The sequence below is a fragment of the Manacus candei genome, unplaced genomic scaffold (genome assembly GCF_025592945.1).
Source record: "Manacus candei isolate 608988 ecotype Guabito, Panama unplaced genomic scaffold, ASM2559294v1 h1tg000011l, whole genome shotgun sequence".
Classification (NCBI taxonomy): Eukaryota; Metazoa; Chordata; class Aves; order Passeriformes; family Pipridae; genus Manacus; species Manacus candei.
The window spans coordinates 19,096,544-19,122,309 of NW_026138059.1; the positions used below are offsets into that span (position 1 = coordinate 19,096,544).

At 36.6% G+C, this 25,766-nt stretch overlaps 1 protein-coding gene across 2 annotated transcripts in view; it reads right to left on the reverse strand.

Annotated features, from left to right (window-relative positions):
- The window catches only part of LMBRD1 (LMBR1 domain containing 1), an 84,011-nt gene that overhangs the window by 24,107 nt on the left and 34,138 nt on the right, over nt 1-25,766 (reverse strand). For both annotated transcript variants that reach the window (XR_007902811.1, XM_051777728.1), the window contains exons 8-14: nt 18,159-18,284; nt 15,857-16,009; nt 9,909-9,973; nt 9,034-9,136; nt 7,800-7,904; nt 5,554-5,703; nt 173-248 (exon numbers count right to left, since the gene is read on the reverse strand). Coding sequence is in view for 1 of the 2 variants with exons in the window: in XM_051777728.1 (XP_051633688.1) it covers nt 173-248; nt 5,554-5,703; nt 7,800-7,904; nt 9,034-9,136; nt 9,909-9,973; nt 15,857-16,009; nt 18,159-18,284 (778 nt within the window). In the remaining variant the exon portion in view is untranslated. The remainder of the gene's footprint in view (nt 1-172; nt 249-5,553; nt 5,704-7,799; nt 7,905-9,033; nt 9,137-9,908; nt 9,974-15,856; nt 16,010-18,158; nt 18,285-25,766) is intronic.

The following is a 25,766-nucleotide window of genomic DNA, read 5'->3' on the forward strand; positions in this document are numbered from 1 at the left end:
TTTAAGGAAGCTATTTTTTGGTCTTAGCTACATATCATAGCTTATTATTATATATTATTATATATTAGACCAAAGCAAATAAAAGCCATGAAGAGAGCGATTGAGTTGCTTATTACAAACAACCACGCACCTATCACATTAGAAATATAAGAAATAAATATATTAAACTCACCTTCAGGTGCATCTGCATCACAGTCTTTAGATACAAATGTTACATTCCTTGGCTGGCCATCAATTGTCTGATTACTCTGCATTATAAATATGGAAAATTAGTCTATCAGCAATGTTCGTCCAATGATAGTCCCCAGTCCAAATACATTTCCAAAAAAGTTTTTAATTTTATCAAAACTGCGTTGACAAAACTCTCACAATATTTAAACAGATTGATTTTTGAACAGTATACGCAGAGTAAGCTGTAAATGGTAAAACAAACATTTTTAAGTACCCTTTCATTTTAAAAAAATATAGCTTGTGTTCTTTTTGAAGACACAAAAATCAAATTTCACCTCTGAAATTAAACCTTTTAACTGTCCATAAAAGGAATCTGAAACTCAACTTTGGTGTTAAAAACACTATGAAAATATTAGGCTTCCATAATGATACTGAATGCAATTCTCTTCTGGTCTAAAGGCCAGATGGTAATATCCAACACACTTAGACAGCCAAAATGGAAAAAGACAAATTACGCCAAAGTTAACAATTTAAAACCCAAATGTGCCTGCTTAAGTGGCCCAAATCTTTGGAAACCCAATCCTTTCAGAGACTGACATGAACTCTTCATGTACCACATTTTTGAACGGGTGAATAATTTTAGCAGAGTCCTTTGCACTCCATTGATTTCTTCATACATTAATTCACTTTAAAGGGTCTCATACCTACTTTCACCTTCATGATTTCCTAAACAGAAAACCCTCTAAAGAAATCAGTAATGGTCAACACCTTTTCTCCTTCAGACTGAAGAAAATATTCCTTAAAACATACCAGCAATCAGTACAAGTTGGTACAGAAAACTGTCTCTCTGACAGCTTAACTGAGAAAGTTTATCAATATTAAGCAAATACAGCCTTCACTGTGAACATTCAAGAGAAACAACCAAGTGTCTGTCCTAAAGGATCCTTTAGGATAGCAACAGTTTATATGTCCAGTTAATTTTGATTCATGCAAAGACAAGGAAGCGTGGAGACCACTACTGCCTCAAAAAATATGGATCCAAAAGGAATATGATTAGTCACAGGAATCAGTGGAATCAAAAGTAGGAGGACAATAGATAGAAACAATAGGAAAAGAACAGAAGACATGAAACTTCAGTTATTCAGTGTACATTTAGTAGTGGCCCATCTCTGGGATGTATTCCAGCTGGCTGTCACCATTACAGCTTACACTGCTCAGAGAGTGCTTCTTTCAAAGGACAGCATTGTACCTCATACAATTACACAGGGCATACAAAACCCATAGATCAATCAATCACAACATGGCCATTTCAAAAATTTCACCTTCCTTATCTTTATTCACTTTAGTATTTTAATAGTAGGGTTTCTCAAATACAACCTATGGGCTTTCTTTGATAACATCTATGCTTTTTTCTAGGTCTTATATCAGTGTTGTTCTCCATGAACACTCCTGCAATTTAAGATGTTTTTAATACAAGTATTGCTGGAGGAGCAAGGTTGAAAACTGGAAGCATCAAGGACAAGCAAGAGACAAAACCAAGTACAGCACTCAAGCATGTGTGCTGTAAGAGGTGACACATTTTGAATACTTAAGAAAATAGCAAGCTATCATATAACGGGTTAGGTTACAGCCTGTAACACCAACAAAATTTGCTCCTGCTTTATATTCAGGATCAAGAAATTGAAAAGACCTGTTTGCACACTTGGCCATCTAAGGGATACTTCCGGATTCCTACTGCTGACAGAGACACTCAGGGTCCTGCAGTTTAGGTCCACTCCTACAAATTACCTATGTGATGGCTGAGGAAGGAAAGTGATTGTTCCCTGGTTAAGGACCAGAGCAGCAAAGGTATCAGTGTCACTCATGGTATATGCTGGCCTTTTAATTCCTCTCTGTGTCAGTCAAATACTAAAGGTCCACTAGGTACAAACATCAGCAAGCAATGGTCTTTCTTTCAGACAAATGCAAAATAACCTTTGACCTAGCTGAATGGAAAAGCAATTATACTTGAGTATGGGCAAAATTATGATTTCACTAGAAAGTTGAGAAGGTGGCCTGGATGTGGATAGAACTCTGTGAAAGGTTATGAAGAGACTCATGGCTGATTAGCAGATGTTACAAATTGCCTTAAGAGGTGAACCCAAGCTATCCTGGGTGTTTGAAGAGCTATGAAAGTTGACCAAAGCTCTACACAGGGACTCGGTAAGGCCACTATATCCAAAGGAAACTTTCAGAAGTTTCCTACAGACAGCATAGCTGAAAACACTTTTGATGAACTGGGGTCACATGCTTTGAACACACCGGTGGTCAGAATATTAATAAAGCTAGCAGCCCAGGTCTCGCTAATGTTAATTGGCTTATAAGAGCTCCATTTTTCTTTACATACTCAGTTAAAAGGAAAAACCACCAGCACTTCCAAATTAAAAGTTCTTGTCAAGAGTAAAAGTCTCCAAAGGAAACAGTTCAAAATTTAAACAGGAATTTAACCTGTCTAATGCATTACTATAGATTTTGGTTACAAATTAGTTTAACAGGTTAACAGATTGGGAATTACTGTAGAGCAAAGCAAAGGGAGAAGTACTCTTACACAGTCTTTCTGTGAGCCACCAGATTGTAATATACATGTTTATCAGCCCACCCATCCACTAAGCTGACTTGGAATAATCCTCACTTTTTGCTTGTTTTTTTACACAGTGCTGGTTACCAGTGGTGTTACTTTAAATGATCAAATTGACAGTGGTGTGTGAGCACAATGAAAACCTAGACTGACCAAGTGAACTGGTGCATACAGCTCATCATCAGGAAGCCTGCTATGTATAGTTCACTTGCCCTGCTCCTGTGTATGTTCCTGGCTACTCCTACATCCATAATCATCAATTTATAACTGTTAAGAACCTCTTCATTGCTAACATCCACAGAAAAGTCTGTTGCTCCTCTTCATTCCCAGACACCATCTCTCCTCGTTTCTAAATATAAAAATCTGACATGCAGTTGTCAGGGTAGTCAGACAGAAAATGTGTCTGGTACATTCTGAAAGACTCTTTGATAGGATGTGGTCTGAAGACGTAACGAGTAGATAATCTGGTATGCCAGGGAAGTCCAGATGTAGTTTACCAGCATATTCTTTATGCCTCATATTATTTTAACTATAAAAGCAATTTCTACTCAAGTTGTAATATGTACTTTAAGCACAGCTCTTTGAAATGAAACATAAGAAGCTGAAGGCCCAGAATGGCTATCTTGCCCACAACAATTTTAATCCTTTAAATGGAAAGTTATAGCTCTACTCAACCATTTCAGCTAATCCTTCTTGCATTGCTGACCAGGATTGTATGTCAATAGCTGTAAGAATGACACAATAGCCTTCCTACTGCTGTGCTCTATTCTCTTGACCCTTCTTGGTTACAAACTATGTATTTATGTTTGGATACTACTTGTCATAAACAGGTAACATGCAAGTGTGTGTTTAGTGTCAATCTTTCTGCCTCCCTCGATATAGGCACATTTTATTTTATTCATAAAGTAAAACAAACTACTAGCTATAGCTTTTATTATTTGTTCTTCTCTTCAATGTTCCATGTTATCTGCCAGCTTTATCACAAAAGATTCCTTTCTCAGGTCATTGCAAGGCCTAAAGACTAGTTTGGTAGGACCTTTAATGAAATTTTCCGTCCTACCCTTACACCCACAATGGCTCTGCACTGTAATTGGAGATATACAATCATTCTACAACATAAAAAACTGAACTGCCATTTGCAGGCACTTGAGCTCATAACTGATACCGATACAGCTATATGATGTTCTAAGTTACATACATAGTATATAATCAGGCCAGGAGTTCTATGTAAACTCACCACATAAGCAAAATGCTTTCCCAAACTTACTTTCAGATTAGCAGTGTTTTGCTGCTACTACTCTAATTCTGACAAGTTCAGCCAATTTACAGATGCCTACACGTTTATTTTGTATTAGTTATATCTAGCATAAAATCTAATAAAATGCATTACACTTCTTAAATACCAAATACTCAAATCCCCTACAGTGATTGTATTACTGTGCTTGGATTGACATGAGATGACCAATTGCCCCTTACCAGACAATTGAGATGTAAAGACAGTAGGAAAGTAGCATTTATTGAATCCTCCATTTCCTGCAGTGACAATTCTACCACATCAACTCATTTAAGTTGATCAGATTCCTCATCTCTAGCATGTTTAACACTACTCCAATTTCAATTTCTCCTTGTAATCCTTTTGTACCAAATATTCTGTATCCACCATGTAAACCGAAAGAATTGACAGTGATAAATCACAGAATTTACTAAATAGTCGCAGCTAAAGGAGGTCAGTGTGTGTTTTGTTTGGGTTTTTTTTATTTTTAAAGTAGTGTGCTCCCCCAGAGGTACATCCTCCTGGAAAACTAACTGAAGTATTCCAAATGCTCAAAGCAGCATACAGTTACTTCAATTTCATTTAAATCCCTTCTTTTAACTACTCTGGCTCAACTATTTTGTCTGTGAAATTCAAACACCAAACAGCACACCAGGAGATCTTGACTTCATTGTGCCTGAATAAGCAACCAGTTCACAACCTGGTCAGTTGAAGACCAGATCTAACAAAGTCTACACCTATAGGATATCAGACCTCAATAGACAGATGTCCATGAAACCTCTCAAGATTCTTACGATATGTAACACTGAACTTCCCCATAAATATGCAGCCAGCCACTCAAACTAAGATGAAATACAATAATTCAAGTCTTCAGGTACAGAAGATGAAAGACTTAAACCAAAACCTTGAAGTGCACAAAAGTGCAATAACAAAAGCAGAGACTAAATTTTAACTTGTTAATTCTGTAGATTTTAGAGAGCAAGAACTGCATGGAGTTTCATCAAGTTGGACAGTCCAAAGTGTCTTAAGTGTGATTAATCAGCACATACTTTGCTCCAATCTGATGAATTTCTACTGTAATAAGTTATTTTTGTCATTCCTCACAAATATGCACATAAAAACTATCATCTGTGGATAACATTGATTTTATTCTCTACGTAGCCTTACACATTAAAAATAATCCTCACTGCAGTCACTTAGCATACCAGTACAAAATCTAGTGGAAGCTGGCAAATCTTATCAGAAAGAGTAAAGCAAAACTCAGGAGTTTCACACTGTCTGAAGATAATCTAGAAATTAAGCTGTGTAATATGTAGTACAATTGTTTTCTGGCTTGTGTATTACCAACAGACCTACTAGTATTTAAAAAAAAAAACTGGCTACAAAATTCTCTTCAAAATCTGAGAATACGCCTGACTTTAAGAGTTTCTGTAAACAATACATTTTTGGATGAAGAAAATTTAAACATAAAATAAAAAAAATTACATCTCACCTGCACCAGGTATTTCTGGCTTCCATACATTACATATTGTGGAGCAAGACTGTAAATCATGTAACTTGTATGAAGAACTATCAACAGAAGTATCATACAGAGAAATAAGAGTGCTTGAGGTCGAGTTTTTCCTCGTCTGATTTTATAAAGCTGAAACCAGAAAACAAATATTAACATAACAAAATTATTTTTTTTCCTGAAGACATTTAAAAACCTCTTTAATTCAAATAATAGTTTTAATTCTACTGCCAGAAGTGGGAGGTTGCTAAAATGATCCTCTGGCAACTTAACTCCAGTGACTCAAAGCAGGTTTTCAGGGGTATTTACCTAAATTTCAGAGCACAGCTGTTTAAACAAATTAAGTACTGGTTACAAATTAAGTAATGGCCCAAAATATCTACACACCAGTAGCTAGTAGGAAGATTAAAATGGTGTTGCCTATCACAAACTGTGTATACTTATAACAAACTGTGCCTTGGTTTGTCAAACAATATTATGCCCTTCGGTCAAGGTGGGGTGTCATCTATCACTACAGCCCCAATCAGATCTAGAAACAGAGGAAGGAGTTATGAGAGAGCATTCCCAGGCTCTGAGGAAACTTGCCCACCATATGGTGGCTTCTTGTTCATTTAACATTGCAGGGAACAATACAATCCCTCATTGTTATTCTGCAGATACCACTGTACTCTCTAATCCCTAAGGGCTCAACCTGAAGAAGCTGGCACATGAGGGGTAAATGACAGAAGACCAAAACCAATACTAATCTCACAACTCGTTGCAAAGATTGATGGGTCATTGTTCCAAATCTGGGGTGTCACCACACGAAAAGGTGACAGTTTTAAAAGGAGAGTAGGCACATAAGCATGGAAATATTTAACCAAGTATCACAGGCATGATTGTCACACTATGGGACACAAAGCTGCTTTTTCAAATACTTTTTTTTCAAATACATTATTTGCTTAATATTTAGATATGCCATATTACCACTGTACTCTTTTACTTCTTATGAAGCTAAACTTGCTTGTCACACCTGTGAGATACTGGATCCAAACCTCACTGAATTACTGATATAGGTCAAAACCAACTCACTGTGAGTGTGTGTGGGGAAGGGCTGGGCCTAGATCTGCAGGTACATGGTAAGGCTGCCGTATCACATAAGGCTTGCTCAGAGCACACAGCCTGCAGCTAAGAGGGCTGGGTCCCTGAGAGCACATGGCAGAGCTGAAGGCTTTGTAGCTGAGTTGTCAGTCAAGGTAGACCTGCCTGGTAGCCCACCCACAGCACACCCCTGCAGCCTGTGACTGCTACAGCACAGCTCACTGTGGCCTGAAGGCACTGACTGGATATCCTGCCCGGGAGGGAAAACTGAACCATATAAATACATGAGACTCCATCTGAGCTCCCTCTCTCTTTTCTCCTGCTGCCTGCACCATGTGAATCATTGAATCTTGTTGGTAACCATTTTTCCTTTCCTTTCTCTCCGTCTCTTTCTTCTTTCTTTACTCTTTTAATCTGTTTTCTTCTTTTACTCTTTTTCCTTCTCTTGTGGGTAACTTAAAACCAATGAATTGTGTTGTACTAAAGCTAGTATATTGATTGTTTGTGCTGGTTTTTATTTTTCCTGTGGAATGGGTTTTTGGCTGGATGTTTTAGTGAAATATTCTTGATTGTATTTTACTCCTGTAAACTCTTTTGTCAAAATATCTTATTTTTCTCACTAAATTAAAAGAATTTCTCTTAGAGAAGAGCATGTGACTCTTTCTCTGGATAAAAATTCGAGGTTATAACAAACCAAAAGGCTTTTAAAAAGTCTTAAATAAAATGTAACCACTCTGGGCAGCTTATGGCTTAAAATCTAGAGCGTAACAACATAGATGGCAAATCAAGCCCTTCTGACTGCATGCACATTTCAGATTTTGACCATAAAATTGACTTAATACTTCCAGTACATCAGAATCATATGGTTTTAACTTAGAAAAGTCAGAAGCCAAAGTGACACTGATTAAATACTTGAAAAAGAGTCAGATGACTGTACTGCTCAAACTGAAACATCAGTTTTGGTCTGATAACTAAGCAAAATGAAGCACCTTCCAAAAGCAGTGCAAATCGTACACTAGGCTTCCACTCACTACACATACAGACAACAGCAACATCCCATATTTATGATGCAGTACATAAACATATTCAATAGCACATATTTGTTAAATATCTGCATATTAGAAACTACACTCTTAAGTAATATTTACCCTTATCCAGAAGAACCATATACCCATATTTCGAATCCCTGCCATTGAAGTGAAGATAAAGTACATAACAATAGTTGTAATAAGAATATAATCAAGCGGAAAAACCTAGAACAAAAACACAAGCAGTTAAAAACACAAGGAAACAAGCTCTTCTCCCACTTATATCTAAATAAGTAGTTTCTACTTATAGCGTCTGTGGTAGCAAGAGTCCTATTTAAAAGTTTTACATAGCTGGCTCCAAATATAGCTAACATAGCTGGGTGCTAATAGAGCTTAGACAATTAACTTGCCAACTGAGCATTTTTCTTAATTTAAAACTTGCACTAATTTTGAAGCATTATACATTTTTAGGCCAAGAAACACTTAATTCTTTTAAATAGAAAGTCTCAGAATGGAAAGTCCACAGTGACAACAATCATTTTAGGACTACATAGGCATTCTATTTGTGACATTTTTCTGATCATATTTGCATACAAAATTTGATTTTTATATTTACATTAATAACAGCTTGAGAATACTGCTGCTGAACACTACTTTGCACAGTAAGCTGCAAGCTTAGGTGTTCCCCAATTTAAAAACCCTGGGGAAGAATGCATTGTGCTGGCCCACTGTACCAAGAATAAGGAAATAGCTCAAATAGGGGAGAATAAAGCACTAGCTTATATTAAGGTTTTTCTTTTTCTTAGTTTACCCATGAAAAACTAAATTTGTACATGGACTTGTTGCCTTTCAATTCTATGGAAGTTAACAGTTTGTTGGGTTTGTTTCAAAAACTAATGCCTTACTCTAACATACGTAACTGCATAGAGGAATATCTCTTTCAATGTGCAACAAATACATTAAAAAGTGGAAAAGTGCATTTACTTCACTGAAGAGGGCTAAACTATCCAGTACACCAAAAACTAGAATGTAGGTAGAGCATGGGAAAAAGTTGCTTTTATTCTGTGCATAGTAAACACAAATGCAGTCATTCTCCATTGCCACTGTGTTCTGATCACATCGAAGTTAAGTTTCAAGCACCACCTTCCTTCCCCTAACTAGCTTCCACCCAAAAAAATTTTCATATCAGTAACTTAAAACTAAAAGTTAGTAAGGAATTTGCCTCGCTTTTACTGAACACACATGTAGACAATGTTGTTTTAATTAATTACTTGGGGAGAAGTTTGCCTTTTGACAGTTTACCAGAAAACAGAGGAGCATCCTTACATATATATATCACCAATTTTTTACTTACTCTTTGAAGAACTGGTAATAGCATATTCAATGGATTGGTCAGATTAGTTCCTAAAATTATAAATCCTGAGTTGAAACCAGCCGAATGCAGAGCTTTGTCCAAACTGCAATAATCAGAAAAGCTGGGTAAGTACAACAGTTCTCCCAGACCTTCATCTTCACTTTAATCTAAAAGGGCAACTCAAAAAAAAAAAAAAGGCCGAACTAAGCCCAGAGACTGAAAACTTTCTAATATCTATATAGATACACACTTTGCTTTGCCAGACTCATTGCACTTGTTCTGTGAAAGTTACATTGACTTCTGCATCTCCTCAGCATTTTAGCTTTTCCCTAGTTTGGGTCATATTTGCCCAGTTTGAAAAATTAAACGTGCCAACATTTGAGACCTCTGGTTAGTATCACTCTTTGTTGAAATCCACCAGATCTGCAGCTGGCCATATTTTTTTCAATGTCATCAAACAATTACTATGAAATGGACATCATAATAAATTAAAATATATCACTTACTGAAAGAATTTAAGCACGTGTTACCCAGCCAAGAAGTACCTATGTGCATCAAGATTCATTCAAGCAAATCATAATACTTTTGCAGTCTGAATTAAACTTTCTTAACATATATGGTCAATTTCTCTGCTGAATCAAAACGGTTTTCAGCAACATACAGTCAAGACAAGCTGACCCATGTTCTTCCTTCAATCTGTTTTAGCACATTCTGCTCAGTTTCACTACATACTATTATAATGAGAAATGCAGCTCTAGGGACAGAAATGTAAGGTAGAAAGCAAACCCCCTCTTGAAGCAAACCACCCCAATTCTGGTGTTAGAGCAGAAACTAGGTAGTTTAAGTGGCTAAGGAAAATGCTGAAATGTACTTACTTTGACAAGAACAGAGAGACAGTGAAGAGCAGTGCCACAATGATGAAGAATACTCCCCACACAATCTAGAGGTAAAAATTAAAAGCAATGTAACTGAAAGTACTTTCAATTGATGCAAGAAGTGAAGAGTTGTCTAGGTTTCAGTAAAGGATGAATGAGCTTGGACACTTCAGAGCTTAAACACATTTGAAACAGTAACTGTTTGGTAAACAATTGAGAGAAGTGCGAACAAAACTTTTACTATGTTAAACACAGTTTATGTCAAGTACATCACATTCTCCAGTGCAATACACAAGTCTACCCCTCAAGTCAAAAGTGTCATTAAGAAAAGAGATGACTCATTACATCAAATGAACGCAGTATTTAGTAGAATGCACAACCTGTACTTACTATATTACCATGGAAAACCTTAACTATATACATGCATATAGCCTTATTTAAGGAAGTTAGAGATTGGTGCCTTGACCACTACACCTGTGTGCTCACCTTCCAACAGGAGGCAACCTGTGCACACCTTACAAGGAACACCTCACCTTTCCCAAGTAAAAGCTCCCTTCTGTAGTGCTACTCCAAAACACAGTGACCAAATCACTGGGAGCTGATTTTTCATAAAACTCAAGTAAACAAGCCCAAATGGCAGGTCTTGATTAAAAACAAAAGGAGAGTGGTTTTATTATGCCTACCAAATATAGCACTTAAGCCAGGGATTCATTCTCTAAGCTGTCCTCAACTAGAGTACCTCCCATTGTTTTTCCTGGGCTACAAGCTAGTTCAGGAAACCATTCTCCACTCTGACAAGTTTTCTCCCTCACAATCTTTTCTTTGGGGAGGTTAGGGGATGGCACACAGAAGTGAGCCTAGACAGTAAACCCGTTCAGTTACAGTTCCTAGAAACCCAAGTCATGGAATATGATCAAGTAAGCATGCTGAACTTCCTGAAACAATCATGTTTTCAGACAGTTAGACCTGAGACCTAGACAGACGTATTTCCAAACTGTATATGCAGGAACACAGTGCATGGTCTTCCACATGAATGGGAGAGTTTCACCATTTAAATTATTTTATTAGCCCCAAAACTTGACACACAGCCATCATGAAGAGGTTAAGAACTTTATTACAGCTGCTCATTACAGATACTCAGAGTTACAATGCTATTATTGTTCATTTAATTCTGAAGATAAACTTCAAACAATATTAGAACATCACTTATAAAACCACTCCAACTATGTAGGCCTTATTAGGTATAGATTTAGAAACTAATACCAAGGTAAGCATTAACTTGTGCATTTCCACATAATTAAGTGTACTAAGATTTTACTTCTGCACAGCAAACTCTCACTAGGTATTAGCTGTACAGGGAATAGATGTTTAAACCAACTGAGGCCAAGAGTCTTAATCTTGCTTTACTTCATTACCTTCTGCCAGCTACGGCTACTAAACTGGTATCCATATCCCCTCTGGAATATGCTTGTCTTTTGAAGTGATGTCTAGCACTTAGATAAACCATTGCCAAAAAAAAAATATATCACTCCTTTCCCCATTTTACCCTCTGCTGCAGTCCCATTAAATACAAGATTGAGAGGCTAATACTAAAAAAAAAAAAAACCAAAAAACCAACTTCATTCTACTTTAGTTCATCCTGTATGTCCACAGTACTATTAAGACTACTGAACCATAAATTATTTACAGTTTACATCAATCTATACTTACATAACTTCAAAGCATCAGCTGACTTAGGCCTGTCACAGAAGAGATCCTTGTGTTCTTGTCTAGATTTTCCTCATACTTAACTGACTACAGACAAAACGACACCTCATTCCCAGCATATTAACCAACACTCAGACTAACATACTCAACTGACCATGTCAGTTGAGTATCATTTTGTTCTGGTTAAGGGAAAGAGTAAGTATTGCCTTTTCCTTGCCCACCACATAAAGCCTAAGATGGGCTATAAAGAACACTACAGCAGGAGCTATATACTCAGTGTTGCCTTTTACTTGTCACCTATAGCAAAAGACACACAATCTTATCGGGACAATATGGCACTGCTATTTACTAGCTTTAAACCAACTAGAGTATCTTCAAATATTCTAGATACACTTCACCATGAAAATTTGCAAAATAATTTTGCTTTGTGTCACAGCATAAATGAGAAGGAGTTCAAGCTCTTGAGAACATGATTACATGTTCAACTTCAAAGAAGAGGACAGCAGTAAATCAAAACCTCTTGCTCTCGCAACAGGACTATTTATCAACTGATGCTGAAAAGCTTTTAGTACTAGAAGATGTGAAAACAAAAGCCTGGCTTTCAGCCAAACACACAGAGGAATTTAGTAAGGTCATTATTTTTTTAAAAAGGAACCTTCAATGCATATTAAGAGAAGTCTAACTTCCAATGCAAGACAAACTTTTTTCCTACTCCCTAGTCCTTTTGAAAGCAGAACCTCAATGCAACCATACATCAAGCTGTGTTACCTCCACCACTACAAGCAGTTTGAACTGCTCCATTGCCAGGTCATTTCTTGATATCCATCAGCTACAAGACCCAGGTCCCATACCCACTAGTACTCAATCATTTGCGCTGTCATTGGACAGCGTTCAGAGCTGCTGCTTGCACTTACATCACTGATCACCTCTAAGTGTCTGCTTGGGTCTTCTAATCTACAATCTGTTGTGCAAGCTAATATGCATACTGCTAACTGCCAACAAAAGAGTGAACTATGCTTTTATGCAATACTGCAAATATTGCAAAAATAATGAGTTGAAGCAGTACTTACTAGGATGACTTACACTGCTGTCTGAAATGAGCTCCTTGAGCATCTTAATAGAAAGCCTCTGCTCAAGCAAGTAATGACACAGCTAAAGCAGAACACAGTAGGAACTGGTTTACTTAAAGCTCTGTCTTACATATGAACCCATGGGATTAAAAGACATGGCTAAGCAAAAGACAAGACAAAAATGTCAATATAGGCATTTCTCAACATTAAAAATGGAAGCACACTTCTCCTAGGTCATAATGGAAAGTTGAATCACATTCCAGTTTAATATGACAGGTCAAATAATTGAGGAATAACTTAGAAATATCAGAAATAATTTAGAACTATCAACTGATTAGTGTATTTTTCCACTGCTACTGCACATAAATAAGCCACAAACTAAGAAGTCTTTTATGACATTTTTCATGCTCTGTTTATATCATTTTCCCTGGTACTCCCTCTGCAAGCTTTTAAACATTCTAACCCTGCATCACTCTTGTTTGAGTTATTCAGAGAACTCTTTGCCTCCTATTGCTGCTCCCAAATCTCAGTCAAGGTAGGCTATTTCAACTATGGATAATTCCAAAGTGTTAAGAAGGAAGTTGCAGCCTACAGAGATCCCACATGCTAGGTGCTTCTGATAGGAACTACAGCCAATGGAACAGACCCACACTGGAACAGAAACAAAGCGTGAAGAGGACACAGCAGCAGAGTAGAAGTATTATGGATTCATGGCAACTCCCTACTGCCCATCACCTCTGTGCCACAGAGTCAGGACAAAAGGAGAGAAGTGGAATCTTGGAAAGAGCGAGTGCAGATCTCTTCACACAGATCTCAAAACAGAGCACTTGATTTACTTATATTACTCAACTAAGGCATCTCTTCAGTTTGTTCACAACTGTTGTGATGTACCCCATGAAAATAATGATGCAATACTCGCAATTTACCATTGTTGAATAGACTTCCATGTTTCACATCCTATAGTCTTGTTCACACACTGAACAAACATAGCTATGTGCTCTGGAGTTTGCTTTCCTAAAAAATTTTTATACTTATCCCTAGAGCAATACCACATTTCTCCTGCTGCTGAGAGTATCAAATAAAAGCATGAGAAACCACGGTAAAGAAAGGAGAAGCAGGAAACAGTACATTTTGTAGAAAGAAATTAGACTAATTCAACGTGACTTGACAACCCCATGCTGGCCAATACTCATTTCCTTGGGATCTTCCAGATCTGCTTCTTTTGACTAAATTGAAAAACTAACTTCATCTTTGTGTAAAACAATCAATCATTCTCAAAACTTAGTTTACGTCAAATAAAGCTTACTCTTCAAAGAAAAAGTTTCGCCTTTGTTTAACAACAAATCACATATATACTTAGATAGATACTTAGCATTAATAAAACAATTAAAGCAAGAACATTAGAGGACACTATGCAAAGACAATCCGATTACAGAAGTCTGAATGGAGACACTAAGTTAAGACTGTAAAAGACCTTGATGACTAAGTACATCTCCTGAACATGTTATTCTGTTCTGTCAGTCCCAGTAAGAGTCTGTAACTCCCATAAACGTGACCATCCCAAACACAAAGCAGAAATAGGGTTCTCTTGCTCCACAAGAAATGGAATTTCTCTTGAAGTCTGAGAAGCAGTCACATTCTTGATCAGTGATATACACGTGGCACTGAAGGTAAAAGTGTTGTAAAACAGTAAACAAAGCCCCAAGATACCTTCTGCACTTCTCCACTGAACAGAAGTATTATCTATGGATATTGAAAAGATTTTTGTCTTTTCTTTAAAGCCACTAACTGAATGATTGATAAGTTAAAACATTTGCAAAGACATCCCAAATGCTCTTAAAGCAACAGTAAAACAGTTCTCCAAGAGTTAAGACGTAATTCAGTGATAGACATTAATCACCTTCACAGGACAGCTCTAGTCAAAGTAAACAAGTTCGCTAACATGCTTCATAGCACAACCCTAGTCTAAGTGAAAAGCTGTCAGGAAAAATTATCCACCTGCAACTCTCCAACTCTCCTTTAGTCTGCGATTCATGAGTCAACAATTCACAGTGACTGTCACAGTTACTGGGAGAATAAAAAGCATTCAAACCACAAAAACAAGGAGGCACATGAATACCATCTTTACTGTAGGTGATAAGCTGTAACTAATGATATTATATACTATCCTACAAGAACACAATGAACAGTTAAAATCTTACAGACAAAAAAGATATGGCAAATACACTTGTCAAATTTTAGCTTAATATGAAAAGTTATAGAAACTACATAACCTATACTGAATATTTTTTGAATCAAAAGGACGCATCCAAACTGTTAAAGTGAATAGTTATGGATATTTGCACTTTCAATTACAGGGCTAAGTCTATGCTTCTAACGTATCACAGCAAGATAACTCTAAGAATTTCACAATGAAAGCTTTTGGTCAACTGCAATTTCAGCCCATTTCCATTGGTACTTAGCATTAACAGTAGCAGTGACAGAGGAAATTGTTTATAGCCTGCTCCCCTCTATTCAGTTTTCCCAAAAGCAGCCTACTGCTAAAGTTTCTTCCTACATCTAGTTGGCAAGAAATATTTTATCTAGCAATACTGTTCATAAAAGTATGAGTTTTTAAAAACCAAGTATCTACTAAAAGTCAAAGTCCTAAGATCAAAGGGAGATCAAGATAAAAGCTTTGCCTAGATAACCATCTCATTTGCACTGGTTAAGTATTACTACATAAATTTCTATGTAGCTAGCTTACTATTGATCAAGTAATTCCTTGGCAAGTCGCTTATTCCAAATGCATATATTCTCAAAGCATCTTTGACTTCTGATGGATACATGTAATTGAAATTAACCTGACAGCTATAGAATTCTTCCTTCTCCCCATTTTCACATTTGATAGAAAAAATAAGATATTCCAATTTTCTATGGCAGTAGCACTACAGTAGACAAGCTAGGATTTGTTCATTTTCAATCTTAATCATAGTTGAGACAAATTAAAAGGTTTTCCAAGAGCTCAAACAGTTTTTGCTATAGGGCTGTCATTGTGTAGTGTAATAGTAAATAAAAAAAAGCTGTTGATATTCAGGGTGGTAATTGATAAACTTGACCTATGATGTATACGGGAAGAAGAAAGCTGGAAGTTATTCAAATTAAGTATCAAAAACTGAGAAAAAGTTTTACCTTTAAAGGTCGGATAGCTTCACAGAACTTTGTCCACCAGCTTTTCTCAATAGATTCCAAATGCCTCTCTCTCCTTCGAAGTGTCCTTAACCTTTCTTCTAGTTGTTTTAGAGTCCGTCTATCCCTCGATGACAGAGGGCGGCCATCTCTGCACTGGTTACCAAAAAACAGTGCAAGAGATCAAGAGTCACCAAATCAAGAAAACAAACTTGATACCTACTTTAACTATTTATAACTCTCAAGAATTTGTAGTATATAATTCATGCATATATAATTTCTATGCATATCAAGAGGATGAAGTGCAAAAAAGTCATAAGCTGCAACCAGAAGAATTCCTATTAGGTGGTAGAAACCACTTTTCACAATGAAGAATTAGTTGAGTGTACCAGACAGTTTGTTAGATAATTATGTTTAAGAATGTACTTTAATTGTGAGCCTTTAAACACTGAGTGGGAACCACTGCATCTTGTAAACTGAGTAGCAAATCCTTAGATCTGTTACATGTTAATAAGCAAAAGCAACAAAACAGGTATTAGACAGCTAAACCAAAACTGTTTGTAACACTGATGCTAGTATATTACAACCTGATACTTAGACAAAGAGATTCTTATATAGTAGGAAATGTACTAAAACTGTATTTTAAAATTTTGAAATTCCTTATTAATTTTCCCCTTATTTTAAAACAGCCTCCCTGCAGACAGTGTAACACTTTACACTCAATGAAGTTAAAAAATATTTTAAATAAATTACTCAAAAAGTTTACAAGACTAAGATGACATTCTAGGCATGCGAACACTTAAATTGGAGACCATAATGCACTTTTAACAGGAACACATTCACCATACCCTGTATAGCACCTCAGTGACAAACTTTTTGACAACAGTCAAGCTCCCAGTCTGCAAGTTCAAGTTTCAATTATTTAAGACTAAGGAAATAAAGATGTCAGATGTACTAGTAGGAGAAGATCATACTACATACTGAATTTTTTCATTAGATTAAATACCATACTTACATACTTCTAGTTTTTAGTGTATACTACTCTCAGTAACACTCACTTCCTTCACAACTTAATGCAAATGTAACTGAACAATTAAGATTTCAATTACAGAATGAGGTAGAATCCTGACCACAGTGCAAACTAATTTTACTTGTTTTATGGATTAAAGGCCATATTAAAATATAGACATAACTTAGTGACTTTTTACTTTTTAATCCTATGTTAGCTAGACTGATCAACAAGACCAATTGCATGCAAATTCTTGTAGTCCAACAAGATCTTCTATAACAAGTAATGATCCATTTGTCACATGTTTCTAATTTTTCTCATATTAATTTCAGTAATGGATGCCTTTGTTGTTGTACTAGTCTGTACAAACCCAAAACTTCATAATTTAAACTGGGGGAGACTACTTTTTAGATTTCATTATTCAACAAGGTGTCTAGAACACTGGAGGTGCCCACATTGTGTACAGCGGTAAGACAAGTATCAAGGGAAGACTGTTGGAACAGTTTCAACATTGCTGAGGTCTACTATCACAGAGCACAACAACAGCACAGATGGACTGCCAGGATGGAAGTGAGGCATCTTAATATCCCTTCCTCCCAGTCAAGGCTGTGAAAACACTGGTCAACTCACTACCTGAAATGGGTTGAAAAAAGGGTGGAAGATTTTCCTTATCTTGCTCGTAAAGCAGAAATCCTACCCTTCTTTGGCTTGCATTGGAGGTTGTTAAAAGTGTCTTGCTTACATTAGGCACAGAATTCCCATTAGCAAAGTCATCAGGGGTTTACATGGGGATGTTTAGGATTTAGAACAGATTTCCATATGTATGCTTTTCATACAGAAATTATTTATAACAGGAAGGTACATTAACTGAGAAGCAAGAATATCTGGGGCTGTTATTTATTCACACAGATGATTCATAGTTTGATGAATCTAGCTCATGACAGCTCTATGTGGCAAGTATCCAGTGTTAACTACACTACATTGAGTAAGTATCAACAAATTGGATGCCATTTCTAGCAGCAAAGTGAGGTTACTATCTACAAAGCATCTCTTCCATCTAAGCAGGACTGGAGAAATTTTACTTGTTAACACTATTATTAGCTAGACAAAAATAACTACTACTGACAGAGAACCTAATCACCACTACATGTGACCATATTTGTTTCCAAATAAATAACTGCAAGCTATTAACTTCTTACTTGTTAGTCTTTCTGAGACAAACTCTCTACAGCATGAACCATAAGCTAATAAGCAAGCAAAAAATCATTAAGAAAGTGAGAACAGTGAAGACCGTACCTTTGATTTAATCCTTAATAAGTGTTGCTCCACTTCTTCAATACCTTCAGTGTTCTCTAAACGTTCATAAGCTGCACTGGTAGTTCCCTTAATCAAGTTTAGAGGCAAAGCTGACATACCATAAGCCTAAAATGAAAAGGAAACAGACACATTCAAATGTTCTGCCATATATTTTCATCTGATAAGGCTGCTGTGTGTCGTAGCTATAAGCTATCAGTACTGGTGTTTTTTTCACCCCTTCTGCATGCTCTAAGAAAATCAACTATTTCCCTTTTTTTTGAGCAAAACATAACAGATATACTATGCAAATTCCAGTATCCCACATTGTTCCAATGGTACTTAAGTGTTTCCTGATTACTTAGGAAACAGCATGTGTTAAGACTTTGTATAAGCATGGTACACTGAAGATTTATCAGACTAGTTCTTGTGTTTTGTCATTTCACATAGCTTCCCAAAACGTTAACTTTCCCACTTCAGATCAAAATCAAAACTTTGTGCAATACAGGAATTCCTAGATATTGAATTTAAGTAGTTTTAGAAGCACAGTATACACCATTTCCTTGCAGAACACGACTACCAGTAGTCTTCAGCCTACTTTAAAAATAAAATTGGGTAGAACGTACATGATTTACTAAAAAAAAAAAATAAATAATTTGGAAGCAAAAAGATAGCAGAAGCTAGGTGAACACCTGAACTCTGTTACATTCCAAGACTGTTTAGATACCCATTCGCATTCATAAATTTTGTTGGCATTTACTCCTCATTATAAATTCTAAATCATTCCAAGTGTTTGGCCAGCTTCTACATCAACAGTACACCCATGCAAGGTCTGTAAGATTTGCACTAACATAAGAAGAAACAGATACTTGAGGCAAGATAAAGAAGAAAAAAACCTCCATTTCCTCCCTGCTACCCTATGATTCTTAAAGATCAAGGTCAAGGTCAGAAGTTTCTCCAAGCAGTTTAGAGACATTAGCCATAAGCCTGTCATTTGTTTACAGTGAATGATAGGTTATTCTTGGGGAAGACCTCAGCAGGAAGGTTCTTTTCTCTCTCAATCACAATTAACATATGCAATTTACTAGAGTGCCTGATACATGAACACTTGCCAACTTCTGAAAACAGAATTGTTTATGTTGGAAAAGACCTCTAAGATCATCGAGTCTAACCTAACACTGCCAGGTCCACCACTAAAGTATGTCCCAAAGTGCCACATCTTCAAGTCTGTTAAATACCTCCAGAAATGGTGAAGAGCAGCTTCCTAGATTTTCACAGGAATACCACTCCCTCCTTCAAGCTTTACATTTCATACTGAGAACAAATTTAACACAAATGCTGGTGTGTTAAAAATGCCACCTTACATGCTGTCAGATCACATGAGCTTTGTTTTCACAAGGCATGATTTGACCTGCTTAGAAACCTACTTAGGCATAATAAAGTCTTCACACATGGCACCCAAAGCAAGACCCTGTCCATTTTTTGGTTTTATTTTTGAATGTCATATACCCCACTACCAACACCCATTTCTAGGCCCATTTAATCAAGAGGTCTTATTTACTATTACTGTAGCTCAAACCCACATTAACTCTTTAAATTGGTAACCATTTAAGATCTGACGGAGCCCACAAACTTCAGTTTGACTCTGCAAGCAATAATTTTCCAGAATATCAATAGAAATTCCTCTAAGTATTAGGTTAGAAAAGCATGAAACAGAACTTTAGCAGGTCTGACAGCCTTGCTGATTTACTATGGAATTAGGTTTCTTATTTCTGGAGTAACAATTACCAGTAAATTGTTGGAACAATGTCAGTTAAGTTGAACAGACAGCATGTGTCTCAACAAGCTGCAAACCCAAGGAAACAACGGTCAATGATAAATCACTTTAAAAAGTTAAATAAGGATGTAAGACAAAAATATTTTCCTTCAAACATTTCTTGCAGTATACATCAGCAAAGAACTCGTTCAGCTGGAGCTTTGATAACTTGCTCTACTTGACTTTTTTCATAGCTATACAGCATTAGAATTTGGTGGCTCTTAGAGCAAAAAGTAGGCTATTAGCTATCTGCTCAGTGTTTCAGGACTTCACAGCTGATAGTCTCATTTGTAACTGAAAAACGCAGATTAAAAAGGCGCTTGCAGCACTGTTTACAGACCTCCAAATAAAGTTAAACTCCCTTTTTTAAATCTACAAAAGGTAACTGGCAATTTCAGTTCTTATGTTAAAGCTTTGTTCTGTAGAAGTGTTATATAGAAAAGACACCTCTTATCACAGGCCAGTGATGAAAACAATTTCATGCTTTCCAAGACTTTCTAGAGATTCTGGTTTGAACACAGCAAGTCAGCCATAGGGAAGGCCTACTTACAAGACTGAGTATTTTCAGTAAGGAAAATAACTTTGCTTATGATGGACTTCACAACTCTTCATAAAGGTGTTTCAGTTCTCCCTTTAGAGTATCTTCTTTGAGACCGTTAAGCTCTTTGCCACCTACATGAGCTAAAAAGCACTCTCCCAATTCTCTTCTCTGGGCCAAAGAAAGAATTCCTTCAACCTTTATTTATCAGTTGCTCTCTGCAACTCTGTAATCACTCGGACAAGCCTCTCCAGGAGCCTCTACAGTTTTCAACAACTGGGGGACCAAAACAAGACAGTATTCCCATGTGTGGCTTTGGAAGTATCAAGTACAATGAAATAATGGCTATGTTCTTCCTGATGCAAGCCCAAGACACTGATTGTCTTTCTGTTGCAAGGAACACTGCTGGATCATGCTCAGCTTACTGTCACTTCCAGGTCCTTTTCAGCCAAGCCATCCCCCAGCTGTTAGACTCAAGCTGCTCAGAATTAACCCATTCCAAGAGAAGGCCTTAACATCTCCTAAACCTGATGTCATTCTTGTTGGGCCGATCTTCCCTGTCAAGGTCTCTATGGTGGTTTTTCATTCTGTTTTATCTACTTCTCCGCGTTGGAAATCATTCTTAAACTATATGTCTACTCAACGCCATCATCCAGGTAATTTCTAAAGACTGACTAGTACTGGGCCTATATTGAACCTGAAAAGCTCACTCAGATAGTGGATAGAAAATGGGGGAAAGTATAAACACCATCCAATATCATAACTAGAATGCAGGCTACAATTTAACTGAAGTCCCTCTGTGGAACCCAAAACATTTCCAGCCGCAGACAAAAACATTCAGTATGTAGAAATGCATAAGAGATTAATATAACAAGAGGCCTAAAAAAAAATTTTACAAACCTAAGCTTAGAGGCTATTAGATTTCACCACTCAGCAAAGGCTTCCACCTGTTCTTCAAACAGTTACCATCAACTAACAAACATATCAAGTATAGACTCAACAGAAATAGTTAAGAATTAAAATTCAGAGCTTTAAATCTTCTAAGTTTCTACCAAGCAAAATACAACTCTCAAAGAGATGCATTGTGTTGCTGTTTTTGCAGATGTGAATTATATACTTGAACATCAAGCTTGCTCTAGTGATAAAGGCAGTCTAAGTTCCTTCCTTGAATACAAAACATGATAATAGTGAGATGATTATGCAAGTAAGCCTCCCATCATCAGTGTGGGAAAAAGATACATTGGTCCTTCAAGACAACAATATATATATATTGGATGAAGGACAGAGAAATGAGTCATCTCATGTGATGTGTCACAGGTCTGAACAGAAGCTATATTAGCTCATTTTCAGAGCTGCATTTCCCTTCAGGCTGATACAGAAGTTCAATGCTACCCGGACAAAGTTTTAATCCCCTGGGTTAGTACAAGTCTTAAATTATTCATACACTATTATTTTGGGCATCTGCAACTTAACAAGGTAAGCAATGTATTGAAGATAGCACAGGAAAACCAAAGCTATAAACACTAAAACCAAGAGAGGGTTAAGTCCTGAAACAAACTGTGGATTGAAAGTTTTGAATATGAATAAAAACAGACCAAAAGAGTCTTTAAAGTAGTTAAGGCAATTTATATACATGAATTTAGATAAAGTATGTAATTAATTCTTAACACACACTACTGAAAGAACAGTTTCCAACTTATTTTTAGACATCCTTTGCCTAGAAGTGTTAAGTTAGGTAAGAAACACTGCACCAAAGAGTAAAAACAGACATGTAAGTGTCTGTACAGGTAATTGCAGTATACACGTTTGTGGGTTTGTTTTTTTTCACTACACAGGTTCTTTAAAATGAAAAAAAGTACTAAATAGTAACTGTTCAGGTTGGGTGCTGCAAGCCTCAGGCTGCTTTCTGCTGTTACTGGATGTCTGATCAGCTTCATTGAAACCACATTTTACAGTAGAAAAATCTAAATTTATAGCTAAACCAACTTATTTGAGAGAAAATTCCCCTCTCTTGAATCACTACAAGTGATCCACGTAAGAGATCACCCCCTATCAGTTAGCTTAAGGGTTGGAATGCCAAATTCTAAGAGCTCGCTCCCCAGTAAGTACAAGTTAGAGCCATCATCCATAAGCAGCTGTCTCGTTCTCAAATTTGAGTTTCTACCCATGGGCAATACAGTTAATATCTCTAGATGGACAAAGTTCATATTTATACTTCATAGACTTCTTGAAGTAGGTGGCTGCCTACTCTGAAGGAGCAGAGAAAAAAAAACAGAACTACTCACAGCAACAGAAACCCCTGCTTTACCAACCCTATTGAAAGAACATTCTAAACAAAACTCTTGAGACTTCTGCCTTATTTGTTATTCACAGAAGTGGTAGCTGGGTTTAAGACAGTAATCTGTCTGTAAAGCAGGAGCCAGTAACTCACATGAACACAACTAGTTCAGCACCATTATGCAGTTTTCAGTAGGCACTGAAGAGCAGCCAGAAGCACTCTCCAGCAGTTCTCTGAACACACCACTGAACCCAAATATACTCCAGACAGAGCATTAAAATACCTTATGAGAAATTACATGAATATTGCTTATAATTTGCCAAGTCTTCACTTCTCCCATGTACCTTTCCTTCCTGTCCATCTGCAGCAGATTCATCTATTCTGTCATTCCACAGTTAAGACGTAGAAGGAAGAGCTGCTGTTCTGATCCTTAGTCTCTTGCAGACTCAGCATGTTACAACATTTTAGACTTGCCAAACTCACATAACCCATGGCCAGAGAAGGGAATAGTCTTTCCTACTAGCTGCCTGTTATGTTAATAGTCACTCATAAAGAGGAGGCAGAACACAAATGAAGTTGTAACAAGTTGTAGAATCATATGTTACTGAAGTTGCACCAAACTACATCAGGGATTAACCCTTTTGTACTTAAAAGATCCAGAAAGCTTTTTCACTGGAAACCATAACCTCTAGTTTAAGATTTCTAAATTGCAGGAGCTATGAAAAACATTATTAAGGTGGGAACAACTAATCATCAACCATATCAGCCATAAGCCCAAAAATCAGTTATGAGGAACACAGTAAAAACACACTGAAATTAATATAGCAGATTACTTAAGAAAGGAGTTAAATGAATTAAAGTTAATTTTGAACACCTACTGCAAAAAGCCTGAAACCATCAGGCATTATACTTTAAGTTAATTATGTTTCATTTTCTATATCTGCTAAGTTCAGCTAATAAGATATGTTCAAATGATTAACTTGTGGCTCAAACAGGATACTTTCTCCTTGTTAGGGATCAAACAGAACAGGTAAGTTATTTCTGATCAGTTTGGTACACAGCTGGAACTGTAAGTGAAGATAGCTTAACAAGTGAAGATAGCCTTTCTGGTTAAATATATTTAAGAATTAAACTTGTGATTTCAATAAATTATCAAAAAGTACTTGCATAGCATAGCAGAAAGACTTCCATTCAATTTCTTTTTAGAGGTCTATATGTCATGCATATGGCTTTAAAGTGGCTATCACTGAGGTGTTTTAAAAGATGTATATCTAATCTTGGGCAAGAAGTGTAGAAATCAATATTGACAAACATTTCTTGCACAGCACTGCCCTCTAGTGAAGTCACATGAAAAAGCCAAATAAAAAAGAATTCTTTTATCACTGTATAAAAGGCATAGAAAGTGTTCACAATTTTAAAGATGCAAATATTCAATGTCCTATTTTCTTACAACAGCTTGTTTCAATACTTCACCTGAAAATGTGACCATGAAAGACAAAATTTTCAATTCTATCAATTGGACTGTGATAAAAATGCACCTATTCAAGTTAAAAACAGCTAAACTATTTTAACGTATGCAGTATTTAAGAAATACAGTCAAGTATGAGTTAATTCGTTTCAATACAAGTGTTCCAGAAAAAAACCCTCTATTTTAAGAATATTTTGGTAGAGAAGAGATTTTTCTATATTTGTAGCCTAATTAGCTTCTTGTTTGCATAATGTTAACCATGAAGGAAGTCACATGACACCTTTTATCCCTCACTGCAATTGACACAGTTCAGTTGATTACACGGAATGCTTTTATATGGATACAATGCACTGTTAGCAGCATTGCTTCTGACAGAGCAGGTAAGTCAGACCAATTAAGTACTCTCAAGTGAGGTGCACTGTCAGGTGTCATACCAATACAGGCAACACTGAGCTTGTGTAAGAGGAACTGGGACTCCACCTTTATTTGAAACTGTCCCTTCTCTGTGCAGCTAGACTGGTCAGTTCTCCTGAAAAGTAATCTAACTCCACAAGTAATTGTCGTCTGCTTTCTCACATTAAAGCCATCTGTCTCCATCTCTGGCTATCTATTCATACTGCCAATCAAAGACAACAATCGGAATCCAAGAATCTTATTTCCAGAACATCATTAAGCATAGCAAATAGGGACAGCAGTTCACATATCCTCAACCTGTGAGGAGTTAAGGAGAAAGTCTCCTGAATGCATCTGAAGATGGCAGACCATCTCATGGACAGTTGCGTATTGGTTTATTTTTAAAAGCTCATGCCATACAGCTTGGAAAAATCACTCAATATGTTATCTAGTAAAGTCTCAATTATTTCATGTGAAGTTTTAGCATTCAATCTTCAGCTGCTATGAGATGACAATTTTTTGAATTGCCATCAAATCATTGATTTGAACATCTCGAATCATGAACAGAGTGGGAAACAAAATAGGTATGTTCTGTACGGCACTTCTTGCACAATCTGTTGTATGCAACATGAACCTTGCATTAAGCACTTGTTTATCCATTTCTCTACTATTCATCCCTACGGTCTCTTACTACACACCTTCATTTTACATAATAATCTTTTCTCTCTAACATGCACAGTGCAAGACTGTCTCACTTATTTGTCAATGCCTCTACACTACAACTGTTCTACTACACACAGTGCACTTATGCTTGCTGGACAAAACTTCTGCAAAAAAGTTAACCCTGCTTCAGTTGTAATACTAACCATAACTTTTGCCTAGCTGCCACCTTCTATATTGCTCCATTAGGCTTGGAAAAGCATTAACAATCAAAGATTAATCTCCTTTCAAGCTGCAATTCTAAAATCTCAAAGTACAAAACTATCAGCTATCCACCAGTTTAATATCTACAGTTCTCCAAGAGAGTAATAGAAATAAGGCCGTTAAAACAACAGTCAAATTGGTTTGCTCTTATTTACTACTTCATAGAGAAGTGAACATAATGAAACAATTACATT